This window comes from Chiloscyllium punctatum, unplaced genomic scaffold (genome assembly GCF_047496795.1).
Source record: "Chiloscyllium punctatum isolate Juve2018m unplaced genomic scaffold, sChiPun1.3 scaffold_792, whole genome shotgun sequence".
NCBI classification, from domain to species: domain Eukaryota; kingdom Metazoa; phylum Chordata; class Chondrichthyes; order Orectolobiformes; family Hemiscylliidae; genus Chiloscyllium; species Chiloscyllium punctatum.
Genome location: NW_027310526.1, coordinates 1 through 24,421, shown reverse-complemented (window position 1 = coordinate 24,421; position 24,421 = coordinate 1). Strand labels below are relative to the sequence as shown.

Genomic DNA, 24,421 nt, shown 5'->3' with positions numbered 1-24,421 from the left:
GAGGGAGGGAGAGTGAGTGAGGGAGGGAGAGTGAGGGAGGGAGAGTGAGGGAGGGAGAGTGAGTGAGGGAGGGAGAGTGAGTGAGGGAGGGAGAGTGAGTGAGGGAGGGAGAGTGAGTGAGTGAGGGGGAGTGAGTGAGTGAGGGGGAGTGAGTGAGTGAGGGAGAGTGAGTGAGGGAGGGAGAGTGAGTGAGGGAGAGTGAGTGAGGGAGGGAGAGTGAGTGTGTGAGTGAGGGAGAGTGAGTGTGTGAGTGAGGGAGAGTGAGTGTGTGAGGGAGGGAGAGTGAGTGTGTGAGTGAGGGAGAGTGAGTGTGTGAGGGAGGGAGAGTGAGTGTGTGAGGGAGGGAGAGTGAGTGTGTGAGTGAGGGAGAGTGAGTGTGTGAGCGAGGGAGAGTGAGTGAGCGAGGGAGAGTGAGGGAGGGAGGGAGAGTGAGGGAGGGAGGGAGAGTGAGGGAGGGAGGGAGAGTGAGGGAGGGAGAGTGAGTGAGGGAGGGAGAGTGAGGGAGGGAGGGTGAGTGAGGGAGGGAGAGTGAGTGAGGGAGGGAGAGTGAGGGAGGGAGAGTGAGTGAGGGAGGGAGAGTGAGGGAGGGAGAGTGAGGGAGGGAGGGAGAGTGAGTGAAGGAGGGAGAGTGAGTGAGGGAGGGAGAGTGAGTGAGGGAGAGTGAGTGAGGGAGGGAGAGTGAGTGAGCGAGGGAGAGTGAGTGAGCGAGGGAGAGTGAGTGAGGGAGGGAGAGTGAGTGAGGGAGAGTGAGTGAGAAAGAAAATGAGAGAGAGAGAGAGTGAGTGAGCGAGGGAGAGTGAGTGAGCGAGGGAGAGTGAGTGAGGGAGGGAGAGTGAGTGAGGGAGGGAGAGTGAGGGAGGGAGGGAGAGTGAGTGAGGGAGGGAGAGTGAGGGAGGGAGAGTGAGGGAGGGAGAGTGAGTGAGGGAGGGAGAGTGAGTGAGCGAGGGAGAGTGAGTGAGGGAGGGAGAGTGAGTGAGTGAGGGGGAGTGAGTGAGTGAGGGAGAGTGAGTGAGGGAGGGAGAGTGAGTGAGGGAGAGTGAGTGAGGGAGGGAGAGTGAGTGTGTGAGTGAGGGAGAGTGAGTGTGTGAGTGAGGGAGAGTGAGTGTGTGAGGGAGGGAGAGTGAGTGTGTGAGGGAGGGAGAGTGAGTGTGTGAGGGAGAGTGAGTGTGTGAGTGAGGGAGAGTGAGTGTGTGAGGGAGGGAGAGTGAGTGTGTGAGTGAGGGAGAGTGAGTGTGTGAGGGAGGGAGAGTGAGTGTGTGAGGGAGGGAGAGTGAGTGTGTGAGCGAGGGAGAGTGAGTGAGCGAGGGAGAGTGAGGGAGGGAGGGAGAGTGAGTGAGGGAGGGAGAGTGAGGGAGGGAGAGTGAGTGAGGGAGGGAGAGTGAGGGAGGGAGAGTGAGTGAGGGAGGGAGAGTGAGTGAGGGAGGGAGAGTGAGGGAGGGAGAGTGAGTGAGGGAGGGAGAGTGAGGGAGGGAGAGTGAGTGAGGGAGAGTGAGTGAGAAAGAAAATGAGAGAGAGAGAGTGAGTGAGCGAGGGAGAGTGAGTGAGCGAGGGAGAGTGAGTGAGGGAGGGAGAGTGAGTGAGGGAGGGAGAGTGAGTGAGGGAGGGAGAGTGAGTGAGGGAGAGTGAGTGAGGGAGGGAGAGTGAGTGAGGGAGGGAGAGTGAGTGAGGGAGGGAGAGTGAGTGAGGGAGAGTGAGTGAGAAAGAAAATGAGAGAGAGAGAGAGTGAGTGAGCGAGGGAGAGTGAGTGAGCGAGGGAGAGTGAGTGAGGGAGGGAGAGTGAGTGAGGGAGGGAGAGTGAGGGAGGGAGGGAGAGTGAGTGAGGGAGGGAGAGTGAGGGAGGGAGAGTGAGGGAGGGAGAGTGAGTGAGGGAGGGAGAGTGAGTGAGGGAGGGAGAGTGAGTGAGGGAGGGAGAGTGAGTGAGTGAGGGAGGGAGAGTGAGGGAGGGAGAGTGAGTGAGGGAGGGAGAGTGAGTGAGTGAGGGAGGGAGAGTGAGTGAGGGAGGGAGAGTGAGTGAGTGAGGGGGAGTGAGTGAGTGAGGGAGAGTGAGTGAGGGAGAGTGAGTGAGGGAGGGAGAGTGAGTGTGTGAGTGAGGGAGAGTGAGTGTGTGAGTGAGGGAGAGTGAGTGTGTGAGGGAGGGAGAGTGAGTGTGTGAGGGAGGGAGAGTGAGTGTGTGAGGGAGAGTGAGTGTGTGAGTGAGGGAGAGTGAGTGTGTGAGGGAGGGAGAGTGAGTGTGTGAGTGAGGGAGAGTGAGTGTGTGAGGGAGGGAGAGTGAGTGTGTGAGGGAGGGAGAGTGAGTGTGTGAGCGAGGGAGAGTGAGTGAGCGAGGGAGAGTGAGTGAGCGAGGGAGAGTGAGGGAGGGAGGGAGAGTGAGGGAGGGAGGGAGAGTGAGTGAGGGAGGGAGAGTGAGGGAGGGAGAGTGAGTGAGGGAGGGAGAGTGAGGGAGGGAGAGTGAGTGAGGGAGGGAGAGTGAGTGAGGGAGGGAGAGTGAGGGAGGGAGAGTGAGTGAGGGAGGGAGAGTGAGGGAGGGAGAGTGAGTGAGGGAGGGAGAGTGAGTGAGGGAGGGAGAGTGAGGGAGGGAGAGTGAGTGAGGGAGGGAGAGTGAGTGAGCGAGGGAGAGTGAGTGAGGGAGAGTGAGTGAGAAAGAAAATGAGAGAGAGAGAGAGTGAGTGAGCGAGGGAGAGTGAGTGAGCGAGGGAGAGTGAGTGTGTGAGTGAGGGAGAGTGAGTGTGTGAGTGAGGGAGAGTGAGTGTGTGAGGGAGGGAGAGTGAGTGTGTGAGGGAGGGAGAGTGAGTGTGTGAGGGAGAGTGAGTGTGTGAGTGAGGGAGAGTGAGTGTGTGAGGGAGGGAGAGTGAGTGTGTGAGTGAGGGAGAGTGAGTGTGTGAGGGAGGGAGAGTGAGTGTGTGAGGGAGGGAGAGTGAGTGTGTGAGCGAGGGAGAGTGAGTGAGCGAGGGAGAGTGAGTGAGCGAGGGAGAGTGAGGGAGGGAGGGAGAGTGAGGGAGGGAGGGAGAGTGAGTGAGGGAGGGAGAGTGAGGGAGGGAGAGTGAGTGAGGGAGGGAGAGTGAGGGAGGGAGAGTGAGTGAGGGAGGGAGAGTGAGTGAGGGAGGGAGAGTGAGGGAGGGAGAGTGAGTGAGGGAGGGAGAGTGAGGGAGGGAGAGTGAGTGAGGGAGGGAGAGTGAGTGAGGGAGGGAGAGTGAGTGAGGGAGAGTGAGTGAGGGAGGGAGAGTGAGTGAGCGAGGGAGAGTGAGTGAGCGAGGGAGAGTGAGTGAGGGAGAGTGAGTGAGAAAGAAAATGAGAGAGAGAGAGAGTGAGTGAGCGAGGGAGAGTGAGTGAGCGAGGGAGAGTGAGTGAGTGAGGGAGGGAGAGTGAGTGAGTGAGGGAGAGTGAGTGTGTGAGTGAGGGAGAGTGAGTGTGTGAGTGAGGGAGAGTGAGTGAGTGAGTGAGGGAGAGTGAGTGAGTGAGTGAGGGAGAGTGAGTGTGTGAGGGAGGGAGAGTGAGTGTGTGAGCGAGGGAGAGTGAGTGTGTGAGTGAGGGAGAGTGAGTGAGTGAGGGAGAGTGAGTGTGTGAGGGAGGGAGAGTGAGTGAGGGAGGGAGAGTGAGTGAGTGAGCGAGGGAGAGTGAGTGTGTGAGGGAGGGTGAGTGAGTGAGTGAGGGAGAGTGAGTGTGTGAGCGAGGGAGAGTGAGTGTGTGAGCGAGGGAGAGTGAGTGTGTGAGTGAGGGAGAGTGAGTGTGTGAGTGAGGGAGAGTGAGTGAGTGAGTGAGGGAGAGTGAGTGTGTGAGTGAGGGAGAGTGAGTGAGTGAGCGAGGGAGAGTGAGTGTGTGAGCGAGGGAGAGTGAGTGTGTGAGCGAGGGAGAGTGAGTGAGTGAGCGAGGGAGAGTGAGTGTGTGAGTGAGGGAGAGTGAGTGTGTGAGGGAGGGAGAGTGAGTGTGTGAGTGAGGGAGAGTGAGTGAGTGAGTGAGGGAGAGTGAGTGTGTGAGGGAGGGAGAGTGAGTGTGTGAGGGAGGGAGAGTGAGTGTGTGAGGGAGGGAGAGTGAGTGTGTGAGTGAGGGAGAGTGAGTGTGTGAGTGAGGGAGAGTGAGTGTGTGAGTGAGGGAGAGTGAGTGTGTGAGCGAGGGAGAGTGAGTGTGTGAGGGAGGGAGAGTGAGTGTGTGAGGGAGGGAGAGTGAGTGTGTGAGTGAGGGAGAGTGTGTGTGTGAGTGAGGGAGAGTGTGTGTGTGAGTGAGGGAGAGTGTGTGTGTGAGTGAGGGAGAGTGTGTGTGTGAGTGAGGGAGAGTGTGTGTGTGAGTGAGAGAGAGTGAGTGTGTGAGGGAGGGAGAGTGAGTGTGTGAGTGAGGGAGAGTGAGTGTGTGAGTGAGGGAGAGTGAGTGTGTGAGTGAGGGAGAGTGAGTGTGTGAGTGAGGGAGAGTGTGTGTGTGAGCGAGGGAGAGTGAGTGTGTGAGCGAGGGAGAGTGAGTGAGTGAGCGAGGGAGAGTGAGTGTGTGAGTGAGGGAGAGTGAGTGTGTGAGTGAGGGAGAGTGAGTGTGTGAGTGAGGGAGGGAGAGTGAGTGAGGGAGGGAGAGTGAGTGAGGGAGGGAGAGTGAGTGTGTGAGTGAGGTAGAGTGTGTGTGTGAGTGAGGGAGAGTGAGTGAGTGAGCGAGGGAGAGTGTGTGTGTGAGCGAGGGAGAGTGTGTGTGTGAGTGAGGGAGAGTGAGTGTGTGAGGGAGGGAGAGTGAGTGAGGGAGGGAGAGTGAGTGTGTGAGTGAGGGAGAGTGTGTGTGTGAGTGAGGGAGAGTGAGTGAGTGAGCGAGGGAGAGTGAGTGTGTGAGTGAGGGAGAGTGAGTGTGTGAGTGAGGGAGAGTGAGTGTGTGAGTGAGGGAGGGTGAGTGTGTGAGTGAGGGAGAGTGTGTGTGTGAGTGAGGGAGAGTGAGTGTGTGAGTGAGGGAGAGTGAGTGTGTGAGCGAGGGAGAGTGAGTGTGTGAGGGAGAGTGAGTGTGTGAGCGAGGGAGAGTGAGTGTGTGAGTGAGGGAGAGTGAGTGAGTGAGTGAGGGAGAGTGAGTGTGTGAGTGAGGGAGAATGAGTGTGTGAGTGAGGGAGAGTGAGTGTGTGAGCGAGGGAGAGTGAGTGTGTGAGTGAGGGAGAGTGAGTGTGTGAGTGAGGGAGAGTGAGTGTGTGAGCGAGGGAGAGTGAGTGAGTGAGCGAGGGAGAGTGAGTGTGTGAGCGAGGGAGAGTGAGTGAGTGAGCGAGGGAGAGTGAGTGTGTGAGTGAGGGAGAGTGTGTGTGTGAGTGAGGGAGAGTGTGTGTGTGAGTGAGGGAGAGTGAGTGTGTGAGTGAGGGAGAGTGAGTGAGTGAGGGAGAGTGTGTGTGTGAGTGAGGGAGAGTGACTGTGTGAGCGAGGGAGAGTGAGTGTGTGAGTGAGGGAGAGTGAGTGTGTGAGTGAGGGAGAGTGTGTGTGTGAGTGAGGGAGAGTGAGTGAGTGAGGGAGAGTGTGTGTGTGAGTGAGGGAGAGTGAGTGTGTGAGTGAGGGAGAGTGAGTGTGTGAGTGAGGGAGAGTGAGTGAGTGAGTGAGGGAGAGTGTGTGTGTGAGTGAGGGAGAGTGAGTGTGTGAGTGAGGGAGAGTGAGTGTGTGAGTGAGGGAGAGTGAGTGAGTGAGTGAGGGAGAGTGTGTGTGTGAGTGAGGGAGAGTGACTGTGTGAGTGAGGGAGAGTGAGTGTGTGAGTGAGGGAGAGTGAGTGAGTGAGTGAGGGAGAGTGAGTGTGTGAGTGAGGGAGAGTGTGTGTGTGAGTGAGGGAGAGTGACTGTGTGAGTGAGGGAGAGTGAGTGTGTGAGTGAGGGAGAGTGTGTGTGTGAGTGAGGGAGAGTGAGTGAGTGAGGGAGAGTGTGTGTGTGAGTGAGAGAGAGTGACTGTGTGAGTGAGGGAGAGTGACTGTGTGAGTGAGGGAGAGTGAGTGAGTGAGTGAGGGAGAGTGAGTGTGTGAGTGAGGGAGAGTGAGTGAGTGAGTGAGGGAGAGTGTGTGTGTGAGTGAGGGAGAGTGACTGTGTGAGTGAGGGAGAGTGAGTGTGTGAGTGAGGGAGAGTGTGTGTGTGAGTGAGGGAGAGTGAGTGAGTGAGTGAGGGAGAGTGTGTGTGTGAGTGAGAGAGAGTGAGTGTGTGAGTGAGGGAGAGTGAGTGTGTGAGTGAGGGAGAGTGAGTGTGTGAGTGAGGGAGAGTGAGTGAGTGAGTGAGGGAGAGTGTGTGTGTGAGTGAGGGAGAGTGAGTGTGTGAGTGAGGGAGAGTGAGTGTGTGTGAGGGAGAGTGAGTGAGTGAGCGAGGGAGAGTGAGTGTGTGAGTGAGGGAGAGTGAGTGTGTGAGTGAGGGAGAGTGAGTGTGTGAGTGAGGGAGAGTGAGTGAGGCAGAGCAAGAGAGAGAGTGAGTGTGTGAGTGAGGGAGAGTGAGTGTGTGAGCGAGGGAGAGTGAGTGTGTGAGGGAGGGAGAGTGAGTGTGTGAGGGAGGGAGAGTGAGTGTGTGAGTGAGTGAGGGAGAGTGTGTGAGTGAGGGAGAGTGAGTGAGCGAGGGAGAGTGAGTGAGGGAGGGAGAGTGAGGGAGGGAGGGAGAGTGAGGGAGGGAGGGAGAGTGAGTGAGGGAGGGAGAGTGAGGGAGGGAGAGTGAGGGAGGGAGAGTGAGTGAGGGAGGGAGAGTGAGTGAGGGAGGGAGAGTGAGTGAGTGAGGGGGAGTGAGTGAGTGAGGGAGAGTGAGTGAGGGAGGGAGAGTGAGTGAGGGAGAGTGAGTGAGGGAGGGAGAGTGAGTGTGTGAGTGAGGGAGAGTGAGTGTGTGAGTGAGGGAGAGTGAGTGTGTGAGGGAGGGAGAGTGAGTGTGTGAGTGAGGGAGAGTGAGTGTGTGAGGGAGGGAGAGTGAGTGTGTGAGTGAGGGAGAGTGAGTGTGTGAGTGAGGGAGAGTGAGTGTGTGAGCGAGGGAGAGTGAGTGAGCGAGGGAGAGTGAGGGAGGGAGGGAGAGTGAGGGAGGGAGGGAGAGTGAGGGAGGGAGGGAGAGTGAGGGAGGGAGAGTGAGTGAGGGAGGGAGAGTGAGGGAGGGAGAGTGAGTGAGGGAGGGAGAGTGAGTGAGGGAGGGAGAGTGAGGGAGGGAGAGTGAGTGAGGGAGGGAGAGTGAGGGAGGGAGAGTGAGGGAGGGAGGGAGAGTGAGTGAGGGAGGGAGAGTGAGTGAGGGAGAGTGAGTGAGGGAGGGAGAGTGAGTGAGCGAGGGAGAGTGAGTGAGCGAGGGAGAGTGAGTGAGGGAGGGAGAGTGAGTGAGGGAGAGTGAGTGAGAAAGAAAATGAGAGAGAGAGAGAGTGAGTGAGCGAGGGAGAGTGAGTGAGCGAGGGAGAGTGAGTGAGGGAGGGAGAGTGAGTGAGGGAGGGAGAGTGAGGGAGGGAGGGAGAGTGAGTGAGGGAGGGAGAGTGAGGGAGGGAGAGTGAGGGAGGGAGAGTGAGTGAGGGAGGGAGAGTGAGTGAGGGAGGGAGAGTGAGTGAGCGAGGGAGAGTGAGTGAGGGAGGGAGAGTGAGTGAGTGAGGGGGAGTGAGTGAGTGAGGGAGAGTGAGTGAGGGAGGGAGAGTGAGTGAGGGAGAGTGAGTGAGGGAGGGAGAGTGAGTGTGTGAGTGAGGGAGAGTGAGTGTGTGAGTGAGGGAGAGTGAGTGTGTGAGTGAGGGAGAGTGAGTGTGTGAGGGAGGGAGAGTGAGTGTGTGAGGGAGGGAGAGTGAGTGTGTGAGGGAGAGTGAGTGTGTGAGTGAGGGAGAGTGAGTGTGTGAGGGAGGGAGAGTGAGTGTGTGAGTGAGGGAGAGTGAGTGTGTGAGGGAGGGAGAGTGAGTGTGTGAGGGAGGGAGAGTGAGTGTGTGAGCGAGGGAGAGTGAGTGAGCGAGGGAGAGTGAGTGAGCGAGGGAGAGTGAGGGAGGGAGGGAGAGTGAGTGAGGGAGGGAGAGTGAGGGAGGGAGAGTGAGTGAGGGAGGGAGAGTGAGGGAGGGAGAGTGAGTGAGGGAGGGAGAGTGAGTGAGGGAGGGAGAGTGAGGGAGGGAGAGTGAGTGAGGGAGGGAGAGTGAGGGAGGGAGAGTGAGTGAGGGAGGGAGAGTGAGTGAGGGAGGGAGAGTGAGTGAGGGAGAGTGAGTGAGGGAGGGAGAGTGAGTGAGCGAGGGAGAGTGAGTGAGCGAGGGAGAGTGAGTGAGGGAGAGTGAGTGAGAAAGAAAATGAGAGAGAGAGAGAGTGAGTGAGCGAGGGAGAGTGAGTGAGCGAGGGAGAGTGAGTGAGGGAGGGAGAGTGAGTGAGGGAGAGTGAGTGAGAAAGAAAATGAGAGAGAGAGAGAGTGAGTGAGCGAGGGAGAGTGAGTGTGCGAGGGAGAGTGAGTGAGGGAGGGAGAGTGAGTGAGGGAGGGAGAGTGAGGGAGCGAGGGAGAGTGAGTGAGGGAGGGAGAGTGAGGGAGGGAGAGTGAGGGAGGGAGAGTGAGTGAGGGAGGGAGAGTGAGTGAGGGAGGGAGAGTGAGTGAGGGAGGGAGAGTGAGTGAGTGAGGGAGGGAGAGTGAGGGAGGGAGAGTGAGTGAGGGAGGGAGAGTGAGTGAGGGAGGGAGAGTGAGTGAGGGAGGGAGAGTGAGTGAGTGAGGGGGAGTGAGTGAGTGAGGGAGAGTGAGTGAGGGAGAGTGAGTGAGGGAGGGAGAGTGAGTGTGTGAGTGAGGGAGAGTGAGTGTGTGAGTGAGGGAGAGTGAGTGTGTGAGGGAGGGAGAGTGAGTGTGTGAGGGAGGGAGAGTGAGTGTGTGAGGGAGAGTGAGTGTGTGAGTGAGGGAGAGTGAGTGTGTGAGGGAGGGAGAGTGAGTGTGTGAGTGAGGGAGAGTGAGTGTGTGAGGGAGGGAGAGTGAGTGTGTGAGGGAGGGAGAGTGAGTGTGTGAGCGAGGGAGAGTGAGTGAGCGAGGGAGAGTGAGTGAGCGAGGGAGAGTGAGGGAGGGAGGGAGAGTGAGGGAGGGAGGGAGAGTGAGTGAGGGAGGGAGAGTGAGGGAGGGAGAGTGAGTGAGGGAGGGAGAGTGAGGGAGGGAGAGTGAGTGAGGGAGGGAGAGTGAGTGAGGGAGGGAGAGTGAGGGAGGGAGAGTGAGTGAGGGAGGGAGAGTGAGGGAGGGAGAGTGAGTGAGGGAGGGAGAGTGAGTGAGGGAGGGAGAGTGAGTGAGGGAGAGTGAGTGAGGGAGGGAGAGTGAGTGAGCGAGGGAGAGTGAGTGAGCGAGGGAGAGTGAGTGAGGGAGAGTGAGTGAGAAAGAAAATGAGAGAGAGAGAGAGTGAGTGAGCGAGGGAGAGTGAGTGAGCGAGGGAGAGTGAGTGAGTGAGGGAGGGAGAGTGAGTGAGTGAGGGAGAGTGAGTGTGTGAGTGAGGGAGAGTGAGTGTGTGAGTGAGGGAGAGTGAGTGAGTGAGTGAGGGAGAGTGAGTGAGTGAGTGAGGGAGAGTGAGTGTGTGAGGGAGGGAGAGTGAGTGTGTGAGCGAGGGAGAGTGAGTGTGTGAGTGAGGGAGAGTGAGTGAGTGAGGGAGAGTGAGTGTGTGAGGGAGGGAGAGTGAGTGAGGGAGGGAGAGTGAGTGAGTGAGCGAGGGAGAGTGAGTGTGTGAGGGAGGGTGAGTGAGTGAGTGAGGGAGAGTGAGTGTGTGAGCGAGGGAGAGTGAGTGTGTGAGCGAGGGAGAGTGAGTGTGTGAGTGAGGGAGAGTGAGTGTGTGAGCGAGGGAGAGTGAGTGTGTGAGGGAGGGAGAGTGAGTGTGTGAGGGAGGGAGAGTGAGTGTGTGAGTGAGGGAGAGTGTGTGTGTGAGGGAGGGAGAGTGAGTGTGTGAGTGAGGGAGAGTGAGTGTGTGAGAGAGGGAGAGTGAGTGTGTGAGGGAGGGAGAGTGAGTGTGTGAGTGAGGGAGAGTGAGTGTGTGAGCGAGGGAGAGTGAGTGAGCGAGGGAGAGTGAGGGAGGGAGGGAGAGTGAGGGAGGGAGGGAGAGTGAGGGAGGGAGGGAGAGTGAGGGAGGGAGAGTGAGTGAGGGAGGGAGAGTGAGGGAGGGAGAGTGAGTGAGGGAGGGAGAGTGAGTGAGGGAGGGAGAGTGAGGGAGGGAGAGTGAGTGAGGGAGGGAGAGTGAGGGAGGGAGAGTGAGGGAGGGAGGGAGAGTGAGTGAAGGAGGGAGAGTGAGTGAGGGAGGGAGAGTGAGTGAGGGAGAGTGAGTGAGGGAGGGAGAGTGAGTGAGCGAGGGAGAGTGAGTGAGCGAGGGAGAGTGAGTGAGGGAGGGAGAGTGAGTGAGGGAGAGTGAGTGAGAAAGAAAATGAGAGAGAGAGAGAGTGAGTGAGGGAGGGAGAGTGAGTGAGGGAGGGAGAGTGAGTGAGTGAGGGAGAGTGAGTGAGGGAGGGAGAGTGAGTGAGTGAGGGGGAGTGAGTGAGTGAGGGAGAGTGAGTGAGGGAGGGAGAGTGAGTGAGGGAGAGTGAGTGAGGGAGGGAGAGTGAGTGTGTGAGTGAGGGAGAGTGAGTGTGTGAGTGAGGGAGAGTGAGTGTGTGAGGGAGGGAGAGTGAGTGTGTGAGGGAGAGTGAGTGTGTGAGTGAGGGAGAGTGAGTGTGTGAGGGAGGGAGAGTGAGTGTGTGAGTGAGGGAGAGTGAGTGTGTGAGGGAGGGAGAGTGAGTGTGTGAGGGAGGGAGAGTGAGTGTGTGAGCGAGGGAGAGTGAGTGAGCGAGGGAGAGTGAGTGAGCGAGGGAGAGTGAGGGAGGGAGGGAGAGTGAGTGAGGGAGGGAGAGTGAGGGAGGGAGAGTGAGTGAGGGAGGGAGAGTGAGGGAGGGAGAGTGAGTGAGGGAGGGAGAGTGAGTGAGGGAGGGAGAGTGAGGGAGGGAGAGTGAGTGAGGGAGGGAGAGTGAGGGAGGGAGAGTGAGTGAGGGAGGGAGAGTGAGTGAGGGAGGGAGAGTGAGTGAGGGAGAGTGAGTGAGGGAGGGAGAGTGAGTGAGCGAGGGAGAGTGAGTGAGGGAGAGTGAGTGAGAAAGAAAATGAGAGAGAGAGAGAGTGAGTGAGCGAGGGAGAGTGAGTGAGCGAGGGAGAGTGAGTGAGGGAGGGAGAGTGAGTGAGGGAGAGTGAGTGAGAAAGAAAATGAGAGAGAGAGAGAGTGAGTGAGCGAGGGAGAGTGAGTGTGCGAGGGAGAGTGAGTGAGGGAGGGAGAGTGAGTGAGGGAGGGAGAGTGAGGGAGGGAGGGAGAGTGAGTGAGGGAGGGAGAGTGAGGGAGGGAGAGTGAGGGAGGGAGAGTGAGTGAGGGAGGGAGAGTGAGTGAGGGAGGGAGAGTGAGTGAGTGAGGGAGGGAGAGTGAGGGAGGGAGAGTGAGTGAGGGAGGGAGAGTGAGTGAGGGAGGGAGAGTGAGTGAGGGAGGGAGAGTGAGTGAGTGAGGGGGAGTGAGTGAGTGAGGGAGAGTGAGTGAGGGAGAGTGAGTGAGGGAGGGAGAGTGAGTGTGTGAGTGAGGGAGAGTGAGTGTGTGAGGGAGGGAGAGTGAGTGTGTGAGGGAGGGAGAGTGAGTGTGTGAGGGAGAGTGAGTGTGTGAGTGAGGGAGAGTGAGTGTGTGAGGGAGGGAGAGTGAGTGTGTGAGTGAGGGAGAGTGAGTGTGTGAGGGAGGGAGAGTGAGTGTGTGAGGGAGGGAGAGTGAGTGTGTGAGCGAGGGAGAGTGAGTGAGCGAGGGAGAGTGAGTGAGCGAGGGAGAGTGAGGGAGGGAGGGAGAGTGAGGGAGGGAGGGAGAGTGAGTGAGGGAGGGAGAGTGAGGGAGGGAGAGTGAGTGAGGGAGGGAGAGTGAGGGAGGGAGAGTGAGTGAGGGAGGGAGGGAGAGGGAGGGAGAGTGAGTGAGGGAGGGAGAGTGAGTGAGGGAGGGAGAGTGAGGGAGGGAGAGTGAGTGAGGGAGGGAGAGTGAGGGAGGGAGAGTGAGTGAGGGAGGGAGAGTGAGTGAGGGAGGGAGAGTGAGTGAGGGAGAGTGAGTGAGGGAGGGAGAGTGAGTGAGGGAGGGAGAGTGAGTGAGGGAGGGAGAGTGAGGGAGGGAGAGTGAGTGAGGGAGGGAGAGTGAGTGAGGGAGGGAGAGTGAGGGAGGGAGAGTGAGTGAGGGAGGGAGAGTGAGGGAGGGAGAGTGAGTGAGGGAGGGAGAGTGAGTGAGGGAGGGAGAGTGAGTGAGGGAGAGTGAGTGAGGGAGGGAGAGTGAGTGAGCGAGGGAGAGTGAGTGAGCGAGGGAGAGTGAGTGAGGGAGAGTGAGTGAGAAAGAAAATGAGAGAGAGAGAGAGTGAGTGAGCGAGGGAGAGTGAGTGAGCGAGGGAGAGTGAGTGAGGGAGGGAGAGTGAGTGAGGGAGAGTGAGTGAGAAAGAAAATGAGAGAGAGAGAGAGTGAGTGAGCGAGGGAGAGTGAGTGTGCGAGGGAGAGTGAGTGAGGGAGGGAGAGTGAGTGAGGGAGGGAGAGTGAGGGAGGGAGGGAGAGTGAGTGAGGGAGGGAGAGTGAGGGAGGGAGAGTGAGGGAGGGAGAGTGAGTGAGGGAGGGAGAGTGAGTGAGGGAGGGAGAGTGAGTGAGTGAGGGAGGGAGAGTGAGGGAGGGAGAGTGAGTGAGGGAGGGAGAGTGAGTGAGGGAGGGAGAGTGAGTGAGGGAGGGAGAGTGAGTGAGTGAGGGGGAGTGAGTGAGTGAGGGAGAGTGAGTGAGGGAGAGTGAGTGAGGGAGGGAGAGTGAGTGTGTGAGTGAGGGAGAGTGAGTGTGTGAGGGAGGGAGAGTGAGTGTGTGAGGGAGGGAGAGTGAGTGTGTGAGGGAGAGTGAGTGTGTGAGTGAGGGAGAGTGAGTGTGTGAGGGAGGGAGAGTGAGTGTGTGAGTGAGGGAGAGTGAGTGTGTGAGGGAGGGAGAGTGAGTGTGTGAGGGAGGGAGAGTGAGTGTGTGAGCGAGGGAGAGTGAGTGAGCGAGGGAGAGTGAGTGAGCGAGGGAGAGTGAGGGAGGGAGGGAGAGTGAGGGAGGGAGGGAGAGTGAGTGAGGGAGGGAGAGTGAGGGAGGGAGAGTGAGTGAGGGAGGGAGAGTGAGGGAGGGAGAGTGAGTGAGGGAGGGAGGGAGAGGGAGGGAGAGTGAGTGAGGGAGGGAGAGTGAGTGAGGGAGGGAGAGTGAGGGAGGGAGAGTGAGTGAGGGAGGGAGAGTGAGGGAGGGAGAGTGAGTGAGGGAGGGAGAGTGAGTGAGGGAGGGAGAGTGAGTGAGGGAGAGTGAGTGAGGGAGGGAGAGTGAGTGAGGGAGGGAGAGTGAGTGAGGAGGGAGAGTGAGGGAGGGAGAGTGAGTGAGGGAGGGAGAGTGAGTGAGGGAGGGAGAGTGAGGGAGGGAGAGTGAGTGAGGGAGGGAGAGTGAGGGAGGGAGAGTGAGTGAGGGAGGGAGAGTGAGTGAGGGAGGGAGAGTGAGTGAGGGAGAGTGAGTGAGGGAGGGAGAGTGAGTGAGCGAGGGAGAGTGAGTGAGCGAGGGAGAGTGAGTGAGGGAGAGTGAGTGAGAAAGAAAATGAGAGAGAGAGAGAGTGAGTGAGCAGTGTGTACGGTGAGTCCCCAGGGGGGGGTGGGGGGGGGGTGAGCAGTGTGTACGGTGAGTCCCCGGGGGGGGGGGGGTGGGGGGTGAGCAGTGTGTACGGTGAGTCCCCAGGGGGGGGGTGGGGGGGGGGTGAGCAGTGTGTACGGTGAGTCCCCAGGGGGGGTGGGGGGGGGGGGGGTGAGCAGTGTGTACGGTGAGTCCCCGGGGGGGGGGGGGGTGGGGGGTGAGCAGTGTGTACGGTGAGTCCCCAGGGGGGTGGGGGGGGGGGGGTGAGCAGTGTGTACGGTGAGTCCCCGGGGGGGGGGGGGGGGGGGGGTGAGCAGTGTGTACGGTGAGTCCCCAGGGGGGGGTGGGGGGGGGGGTGAGCAGTGTGTACGGTGAGTCCCCAGGGGGGTGGGGGGGGGGGGGTGAGCAGTGTGTACGGTGAGTCCCCGGGGGGGGGGGGGGGGGGGGGTGAGCAGTGTGTACGGTGAGTCCCCAGGGGGGGGGGGGGGGGGTGAGCAGTGTGTACGGTGAGTCCCCAGGGGGGTGGGGGGGGGGGGGTGAGCAGTGTGTACGGTGAGTCCCCGGGGGGGGGGGGGGGGGGGGGTGAGCAGTGTGTACGGTGAGTCCCCGGGGGGGGGGGGGGGGGGGTGAGCAGTGTGTACGGTGAGTCCCCGGGGGGGGGGGGGGGGGGTGAGCAGTGTGTACGGTGAGTCCCCAGGGGGGGGGGTGGGGTGAGCAGTGTGTACGGTGAGTCCCCGGGGGGTGGGTGGGGGGGGGGGGTGAGCAGTGTGTACGGTGAGTCCCCAGGGGGGTGGGGGGGGGGGGGTGAGCAGTGTGTACGGTGAGTCCCCAGGGGGGTGGGGGGGGGTGAGCAGTGTGTACGGTGAGTCCCCAGGGGGGGGGGGGTGAGCAGTGTGTACGGTGAGTCCCCAGGGGGGGGTGGGGGGGGGGGGTGAGCAGTGTGTACGGTGAGTCCCCAGGGGTGGGGGGGGGGGGGTGAGCAGTGTGTACGGTGAGTCCCCAGGGGGGTGGGGGGGGGTGAGCAGTGTGTACGGTGAGTCCCCAGGGGGGTGGGGGGGGGTGAGCAGTGTGTACGGTGAGTCCCCAGGGGGGGTGGGGGGGGTGGGGTGCAGTGTGTACGGTGAGTCCCCAGGGGTGGGGGGGGTGGGGTGCAGTGTGTACGGTGAGTCCCCAGGGGTGGGGGGGGGTGGGGTGCAGTGTGTACGGTGAGTCCCCAGGGGGGGGTGGGGGGGGGGGTGAGCAGTGTGTACGGTGAGTCCCCAGGGGGGTGGGGGGGGGTGAGCAGTGTGTACGGTGAGTCCCCAGGGGGGTGGGGGGGGGTGAGCAGTGTGTACGGTGAGTCCCCAGGGGGGTGGGGGGGGGTGAGCAGTGTGTACGGTGAGTCCCCAGGGGGGTGGGGGGGGTGGGGTGCAGTGTGTACGGTGAGTCCCCAGGGGTGGGGGGGGGTGGGGTGCAGTGTGTACGGTGAGTCCCCGGGGGTGGGGTGGGGGGGGGGTGAGCAGTGTGTACGGTGAGTCCCCGGGGGTGGGGGGGGGTGGGGTGCAGTGTGTACGGTGAGTCCCCAGGGGTGGGGGGGGGGGTGAGCAGTGTGTACGGTGAGTCCCCAGGGGTGGGGGGGGGTGGGGGGTGAGCAGTGTGTACGGTGAGTCCCCGGGGGGGGTGGGGGGTGAGCAGTGTGTACGGTGAGTCCCGGGGGGGGGGGGGGTGGGGGGTGAGCAGTGTGTACGGTGAGTCCCCGGGGGGGGGGGGGGTGGGGGGTGAGCAGTGTGTACGGTGAGTCCCCAGGGGTGGGGGGGGTGGGGGGGGGGGGGTGAGCAGTGTGTACGGTGAGTCCCCGGGGGGGGGGGGGGGGGGTGAGCAGTGTGTACGGTGAGTCCCCGGGGGGGGGGGGGGTGGGGGGTGAGCAGTGTGTACGGTGAGTCCCCGGGGGTGGGGGGGGTGGGGGGGGGGGGGTGAGCAGTGTGTACGGTGAGTCCCCAGGGGGGGGGGGGGGGGGGGTGAGCAGTGTGTACGGTGAGTCCCCGGGGGGGGGGGGGGTGGGGGGGGTGAGCAGTGTGTACGGTGAGTCCCCGGGGGTGGGGGGGGGGGGGGGTGAGCAGTGTGTACGGTGAGTCCCCGGGGGGGGGGGGGGGGGGGGGGTGAGCAGTGTGTACGGTGAGTCCCAGGGGTGGGGGGGGTGGGGGGGGGGGTGAGCAGTGTGTACGGTGAGTCCCCAGGGGGGGTGGGGGGGGGGGGGGGTGAGCAGTGTGTACGGTGAGTCCCCAGGGGGGGGGGTGGGGTGAGCAGTGTGTACGGTGAGTCCCCAGGGGTGGGGGGGGTGGGGGGGGTGGTGAGCAGTGTGTACGGTGAGTCCCCGGGGGTGGGGGGGGTGGGGGGGGGGTGAGCAGTGTGTACGGTGAGTCCCCAGGGGTGGGGGGGGTGGGGGGTGGGGTGAGCAGTGTGTACGGTGAGTCCCCGGGGGTGGGGGGGGGGGGGGTGAGCAGTGTGTACGGTGAGTCCCCAGGGGTGGGGGGGGGGGGGGGGGTGAGCAGTGTGTACGGTGAGTCCCCAGGGGTGGGGGGGGGGGGGGTGAGCAGTGTGTACGGTTGAGTCCCCAGGGGTGGGGGGGGGGGGGGGTGAGCAGTGTGTACGGTGAGTCCCCAGGGGTGGGGGGGGTGGGGTGCAGTGTGTACGGTGAGTCCCCAGGGGTGGGGGGGGGTGTGGGGGGGGGGGTGAGCAGTGTGTACGGTGAGTCCCCAGGGGTGGGGGGGGTGTGTGGGGGGGGGTATCTGTGCCAAGTGCCCACCTCCTCCCCCTGCCACGGTGGGGGTTTTGGCCTCTTGCTGTGCCCGGTTGGGGGGGGGGGGGGGGGGCGCGGCCTGCCCAACCTCCCGAAGGCGGGGCCCCGTTGGTCAGACAGGCGGCTGGGGCGTCCGGTGGATGGTACGGGCGCTAAGGAAATTCCTTTCTTCACCCCCCCCCCCCAAACCCGTACAGCGACACCCCCGAGAGCCCGGAGCGCGTCACCACCATCATGGAGAAATTGAAACAGTACGGATTGTTGGACCGGTGTCACATGGTCAAGGTAAGGGTGACCCATCAGCACACTGCCCAGCTCACTCTACCAGAGACAGGGGGGTTAGATACAGGGAGGTAAGCTCCCTCTACACTGTCCCCCACTCCCAGGGACAGGGGGTTAGATACAGAGTAAAGCTCCCTCTACACTGTCCCCCACTCCCAGGGACAGGGGGGTTAGATACAGAGTAAAGCTCCATCTACACTGTGCCCCACTCCCAGGGACGGGGGTTAGATACAGAGTAAAGCTCCCTCTACACTGTCCCACACTCCCAGGGACGGGGGTTAGATACAGAGTAAAGCTCCCTCTACACCGTCCCCCACTCCCAGGGACAGGGGGGGTTAGATACAGAGTAAAGCTCACTCTACACTGTCCCCCCACTCCCAGGGACAGGGGGTTAGATACAGAGTAAAGCTCCCTCTACACTGTCCCCCCACTCCCAGGGACAGAGGGTTAGATACAGAGTAAAGCTCACTCTACACTGTCCCCCACTCCCAGGGACAGGGGGGTTAGATACAGGGTAAAGCTCCCTCTACACTGTCCCCCACTCCCAGGGACAGAGGGTTAGATACAGAGTAAAGCTCCATCTACACTGTGCCCCACTCCCAGGGACAGGGGGTTAGATACAGAGAAAAGCTCCATCTACACTGTGCCCCACTCCCAGGGACAGGGGGTTAGATACAGGGTAAAGCTCCCTCTACACTGTCCCCCACTCCCAGGGACAGAGGGTTAGATACAGAGTAAAGCTCCATCTACACTGTGCCCCACTCCCAGGGACAGGGGGTTAGATACAGAGTAAAACTCCTTCTACACTGTCCCCCACTCCCAGGACAGGGGGTTAGATACAGAGTAAAACTCCTTCTACACTGTCCCCCCACTCCCAGGGACAGGGGGTTCGATACAGGGTAAAGCTCCCTCTACACTGTCCCCCCACTCCCAGGGACAGGGGGTTAGATACAGGGTAAAGCTCCCTCATTAACAGTTTGTGCTGTTCTTGAGGCTGTGGGAACTGAGTGACATTCGGCAGCACAGACTCTGACAGCTCCGTGGATTGGCCAATCCTGACAGTGTGGGAACAGGCCATTCGGCCCATCGGGTCCACACCGTCTCACCGAAGAGAATCCCACCCAGCCCCATCCCCTATAGTCTCCAAGGCTAACCCCACCCAGCCTGCACACCATGGGGACAATTTATAACAGCCAATCCACCCTAACCTGTACATCCCTGGGCACTACGGGGGACAATTTATAACAGCCAATCCACCCTAACCTGCACATCCCTGGGCACTACGGGGACAATTTAGCATGGGCCAATCCACCCTAACCTGTACATCCCTGGGCACTACGGGGACAATTTAGCACGGGCCAATCCACCCTAACCTGTACATCCCCGGGCACTATGGGACAATTTAGCACGGGCCAATCCACCCTAACCTGTACATCCCTGGGCACTATGGACAATTTAGCATGGGCCAATCCACCCTAACCTGCACATCCCTGGGCACTACGGGGACAATTTAGCACGGGCCAATCCACCCTAACCTGTACATCCCTGGGCACTATGGGACAATTTAGCATGGGCCAATCCACCCTAACCTGCACATCCCTGGGCACTACGGGGACAATTTAGCACGGGCCAATCCACCCTAACCTGTACATCCCTGGGCACTATGGGACAATTTAGCATGGGCCAATCCACCCTAACCTGCACATCCCTGGGCACTACGGGGACAATTTAGCACAGCCAATCCACCCTAACCTGCACATCCCCGGGCACTACGGGGACAATTTAGCACGGGCCAATCCACCCTAACCTGTACATCCCTGAACACTACAGGGACAATATAGCACGGGCCAATCCACCCTAACCTGCACATCCCTGGGCACTACGGGGACAATTTAGCACGGGCCAATCCACCCTAACCTGTACATCCCTGGGCACTACGGGGACAATTTAGCACGGCCAATCCACCCTAACCTGTACATCCCTGGGCACTACGGGGACAATTTAGCACGGCCAATCCACCCTAACCTGCACATCCCTGGGCACTACGGGTACAATTTAGCACGGGCCAATCCACCCTAACCTGTACATCCCTGGGCACTACGGGGACAATTTAGCACGGCCAATCCACCCTAACCTGCACATCCCCGGGCACTACGGACAATTTAGCACGGGCCAATCCACCCTAACCTGTACATCCCTGAACACTACAGGGACAATATAGCACGGGCCAATCCACCCTAACCTGCACATCCCTGGGCACTACAGGGACAATTTAGCACGGGCCAATCCACCCTAACCTGTACATCCCTGGGCACTACGGGGACAATTTAGCACGGCCAATCCACCCTAACCTGTACATCCCTGGGCACTACGGGGACAATTTAGCACGGGCCAATCCACCCTAACCTGTACATCCCTGGGCTCTACGGGGACAATTTAGCACGGCCAATCGACCCTAACCTGTACATCCCTGGGCACTACGGGGACAATTTAGCACGGGCCAATCCACCCTAACCTGTACATCCCTGGGCACTACGGGACAATTTAGCACGGGCCAATCCACCCTAACCTGCACATCCCCGGGCACTACGGGGACAATTTAGCACGTGCCAATCCACCCTAACCTGCACAGCCCTGGGCACTACGGGGACAATTTAGCACGGGCCAATCCACCCTAACCTGCACATCCCTGGGCACTACGGGGACAATTTAGCACGGGCCAATCCACCCTAACCTGCACAGCCCTGGGCACTACGGGGACAATTTAGCACGGGCCAATCCACCCTAACCTGTACATCCCTGGGCACTACGGGGACAATTTAGCACGGGCCAATCCACCCTAACCTGCACATCCCTGGGCACTATGGGGACAATTTAGCACGGGCCAATCCACCCTAACCTGTACATCCCTGGGCACTACGGGGACAATTTAGCACGGCCAATCCACCCTAACCTGCACATCCCTGGGCACTATGGGGACAATTTAGCACGGGCCAATCCACCCTAACCTGCACATCCCTGGGCACTACGGGACAATTTAGCACGGGCCAATCCACCCTAACCTGCACATCCCTGGGCACTACTTGGACAATTTAGCACGGGCCAATCCACCCTAACCTGCACATCCCTGGGCACTACGGGGACAATTTAGCACGGGCCAATCCCCCCTAACCTGTACATCCCTGGGCACTACGGGGACAATTTAGCACGGGCCGATCCACCCTAACCTGTACATCCCTGGGCACTACGGGACAATTTAGCACGGGCCAATCCACCCTAACCTGTACATCCCTGGGCACTACGGGGACAATTTAGCACGGGCCAATCCACCCTAACCTGTACATCCCTGGGCACTACGGGGACAAGTTAGCACGGGCCAATCCACCCTAACCTGTACATGCTTGGACTGTGGGAGGATACTGGAGCACCCAGGGGAAACCCACACGGCCATGAGGTGGCGGGGGGGGGGGGGTGAGAATGTGCAAAGTCCACGCAAACAATCGCCTGTGGGTGGGATCGAACCCGGGGTCCCTGTGGGACAGCGGCGCTGAAGTCTGAGACCCCGTGCCGTCCAGGAACCAATGGTACATGATGGCCGTGCTGCGGGAAGCACGTGTCGTGTGGGGGGGGGGGGTTGGGGGGGAGGGAGAGGGGGTGGGGGGCGCGATCGAAAGCCGTCGCTCACTCTGTTGACCTTCGATCTGTCTCTCTTCCTCATCTCCCCCCCCCCCCGCAGTCCCGATCTGCAAGCAGGGAGGAACTTCTACTCGTGCATACGTGAGTATCGAGGGGTGACTTGCCGTCATTTGTTCCCCACCACCCCCCCCCACAACCCCCCACCCCCCCAACCTCCTGACAGCATGGGTGACCTGGGGAGGGGGTGGGGTAGCGGATCGGCAACGGTATTCCCCCTTCCCCTCAAACCTTTTCCCTTTTCCCTCGACGGTTCCCACGTCGGCCCCCCCTCCCCCACACGCGGACACCCCGCAAAACGTTCGTCCTCCCCCCCCCACCACCTTCGTGTCCCGTTTAAAATCGTCCCCCTCTCCCCAGAGGGTAGTGGAGATTCCGCAGGTTTCTGCTTGGGTTTCCAGTACCAGGGCGCGATCGGCCATTTTCCTCCCCCCCTCCCCCCGCCGACGACATTGGCTGGGCTTGACCGACGATGGATTCCCGGTTCCCCCTTGGGGCCCTTGAATTCCAGGTTTTAACCGAAGTCCAATCGCGCCGTCGTCCGGTGACGGGGGTTCGAGTCCCGGTCCCCCCCCCCCACCCCCCGCGGTGCGTTACCTCTGGATTGCCAGATCAACCGTCATAAGGACCGTAAAAGACCCAGGAATGAAGGGCCAGGCCATTCGGCCCGTCGAATCCAACCGCCATTTGATCACGGCGGTTTGGTGTTTTACCCGCACTCTCCCTGTCGCCCTTAACCCTCGCGAGATCAAGACTTTATCGATCTCTGCCTTGAAGACTTTTAACGTCCCGTCTCCTCGTTTCCGTTCTCACTTGACCCCCTCGGACTCTGAGGCTGCCCCCACGAGGCCTAGTCTCCCCCCCCCCCCCACCCCCCACCCCCCCCCAGCCTAACAGCCGCAGATTCACAGCGTCCGCCCTTTCTCAGCCCCCACGCACTATTGTGCGGGTTTCCGTTCGGCCTCCCCCCTCAGGCTTCTAGGACTCCCGGCGACTGCAATCCCAGGATCCTCGGGTATGTTCGGCCTACCGCTCCCGGGCTCCACCCGCGTGAAATCTCTGCTCCAGGGCCCAGGACCTCCTTCCCGAGGTGAGGGGCCCAAAATTGGACGTGGCGTTCGGAAATTCTAAACCCCACCACTGCTCCTCACAGCTATCTCTCCCCCCCCTCCCCGCCCCGACTCTGCCCCTAATGCTCGCGAGTGTGGAAACCCCAGGGGAAAAGCTCACGGGCTATTTCTCCCCCCACCCCTCCTGCCATGAATTTATTAGCGTCTGTCAGGTCACTCCCCAGCGGAAAACATTCCCAGGCCCTCCTCCCCAGCGTGGAAACAGACCCTTCGCGCCCGACTCCTCCCTGCTGTCCCCTGGCCCTGCTCCTGGCCTGTATCCCTTTTCCTCTCCACGGATTCGTTCGAATATCTTTTAAACGTTACAACCGTCTCCCTCGTTCCCCACCCCTTCCTCTGGCAGCTCGTTCCACACACGCACCACCCTCTGGGGGGAAAAAGTTACCCCTCGGGTCTCTTTCCCCCCCCTCTCACCTTAAACCTACCCCCCTCTAGTTCTGGGCTCCCCCCACCCCAGGGGGAAAAGACCTTGTCTATTTACCCTATCCATGCCCCCCCCCCCCCATGATTTTATAACCCTCTAGTTCTGGGCTCCCCCCACCCCAGGGGGAAAAGACCTTGTCTATTTACCCTATCCATGCCCCCCCCCCCCCCATGATTTTATAACCCTCTAGTTCTGGGCTCCCCCCACCCCAGGGGAAAAGACCTTGTCTATTACCCTATCCATGCCCCCCCCTCATGATTTTATAAACCTCTAGTTCATGTCCTCCCTGTAACGGTGCGACCGGAACTGGACATACTGCTCCAGCGAAGCCTCACCAACGTCCTGCATAACCCCCAACGTGACGTTTCCCCCCCAGCTCCTACACTCAAAGCTCTGAGCGGTGGAGGGAAGCCTCCTTCTTACCCGCCCTGTCTCCCTGTGACGCCAACTTCAAAGAATGATGTCCCAGAACCCCCTGGGGCTCCCTGTTCTCCAACACGACCCCCAAAGGCCTTGCTGTAACCCCTGCCCCTTGACCGTTTGACCCCTCGCGTTTATCCGAATTAAACCCTGTCTGCCTCCCCTCGTCCCGATTGTTCGGGATCTCTTTGTGATGTTAGATCACCTTCTGCACTCTCCACTCCCCCTCCCGTCTGGGGCGTGAACCAGACTAACCGTGCCTCCTGTCGTCCCACCCAAATCAGATGCAGAGGGACCACGGTTAGCCGGCATTTGGTGACCCCCCCCCCAGCCTCTGTCCTTTCGGATAATCACACTTCCTCCGCACGCTCCCGAGTCCCCCGACTGGGGTTGCCCTGGAGGGAGGGGGCTGCGGGACAGTTCATGCCCCCAAACCAACCTGCTGCCACCCGGCCGTCACAGGACTGGGCGGGGGGGGGTGGGGGGAAAGATTGGCCGGTGTTGTGGAGAAACCAGGAGACGCCACGAGCTCTTCAAAAAAAGTCGGTCTCTTATTTGCAACAAAAAGCAGTTTCTCGAATGCCCCTGAACCTCGGGGATTTTTATATCTTGTTTCTGGAGCTTATCGGCAGGTCCAACGATATTAATCGCACGAGCTACACAATAAACAAGGGAGGTTATCTATTTAGTTGTACATTCTACTTAATTTTCTTCAAATGTCGTGGTTAGATATTTATCGCGAACTCTGCTCCAGCGATCGTCCATCCCAGACTAACCTGTCACGAGAGACGTTTGGCGATTCCATCTGTTACAATCGTCTCCTGTCTCAAGTTGACTCGACGAACCATTCATTTGACATTTTAATGTCATGCCCCAAATATTCGTTGTCCCAATCCTGTCATAATAACGCTGAACAGAGAGACCAGAGTGACCTTTCAACCTTCACCTCACTGCGCTAATTGATGTGAGAATGGACCACTTGGCGTATCCCACCCACAGACCACAGATTCCCAGTGGTCTTTGTGCGGTAACCCTTCCCATGTATCCGTGTTGTTTATTTTCTATACGGGGGGGGGGTGGGGGGGGGAGTATTGTCATTAACTAATCGCTGCTTGGCGGTGGTGTGTCTCTCCCATCCTCCAGTCCCGATTACATCGACCTGATGAAATCCATGGAAAGCATGAACATTGACGAGCTGAAGACACAATCGGAGGCCTTTGACTTAGTCTATTTCCATCCGGTGAGATGGGGTCCATTGGGATGGTGTAGAGCGGGAGGGAACGGGGAAGGGGTTTGGGGTCCATTGGGACGGTGTAGAGTGGGAGGGAACGGGGAAGGGGTTTGGGGTCCATTGGGACGGTGCAGAGTGGGAGGGAATGGGAAGGGGTTTGGGGTCCATTGGACGGTGTAGAGTGGGAGGGAACGGGGAAGGGGTTTGGGGTCCATTGGGACGGTGTAGAGTGGGAAGGGAGGGAACGGGGAAGGGGTTTGGGGTCCATTGGGACGGTGTACAGTGGGAGGGAACGGGGAAGGGGTTTGGGGTCCATTGGGACGGTGTAGAGTGGGAGGAACGGGGAAGGGGTTTGGGGTCCATTGGGACGGTGTAGAGAGGGAGGGAACGGGGAAGGGGTTTGGGGTCCATTGGGGACGGTGTAGAGTGGGAGGGAACGGGGAAGGGGTTTGGGGTCCATTGGGGACGGTGTAGAGTGGGAGGGAACGGGGAAGGGGTTTGGGGGTCCATTGGGACGGTGTAGAGTGGGAGGGAAAGGGAGGGGTTTGGGTCCATTGGGACGGTGTAGAGCGGGAGTGAACGGGAAGGGGTTTGGGGTCCATTGGGGACGGTGTAGGGTGGGAGGGAACGGGAAGGGGTTTGGGGCCCATTGGGACAGTGTAGAGTGGGAGGGAACGGGAAGGGGTTTGGGGTCTATTGGGGTGGTGTAGAGCGGGAGGGAACGGGGAAAGGGTTTGGGGTCCATTGGGACGGTGTAGAGTGGGAGGGAACGGGGAAGGGGTTTGGGGTCCATTGGGATGTGTAGAGTGGAGGGAACGGGAAGGGGTTTGGGGTCCATGGGGACGGTGTAGAGTGGGAGGGAACGGGAAGGGGTTTGGGTCCATTGGGACGGTGTAGAGTGGGAGTGAATGGGAAGGGGTTTGGGTCCATTGGGACGGTGTAGAGTGGGAGGGAACGGGGAAGGGGTTTG

The 24,421-nt window shown here is 60.1% G+C and overlaps 1 protein-coding gene across 1 annotated transcript in view; it reads left to right on the top strand.

Annotated features, from left to right (window-relative positions):
* LOC140473965 (histone deacetylase 6-like) overlaps positions 1 to 23,460 on the top strand; it is a gene marked incomplete at its 3' end in the record, with an annotated part of 67,420 nt that extends 43,960 nt beyond the window's left edge. Inside the window, exons 3-5 of the mRNA XM_072567660.1 lie at positions 16,469 to 16,556; positions 20,290 to 20,330; positions 23,364 to 23,460. Coding sequence (XP_072423761.1) covers positions 16,469 to 16,556; positions 20,290 to 20,330; positions 23,364 to 23,460 — 226 coding nt within the window. The remainder of the gene's footprint in view (positions 1 to 16,468; positions 16,557 to 20,289; positions 20,331 to 23,363) is intronic.
* Positions 23,461 to 24,421: the final 961 nt, after the last annotated feature.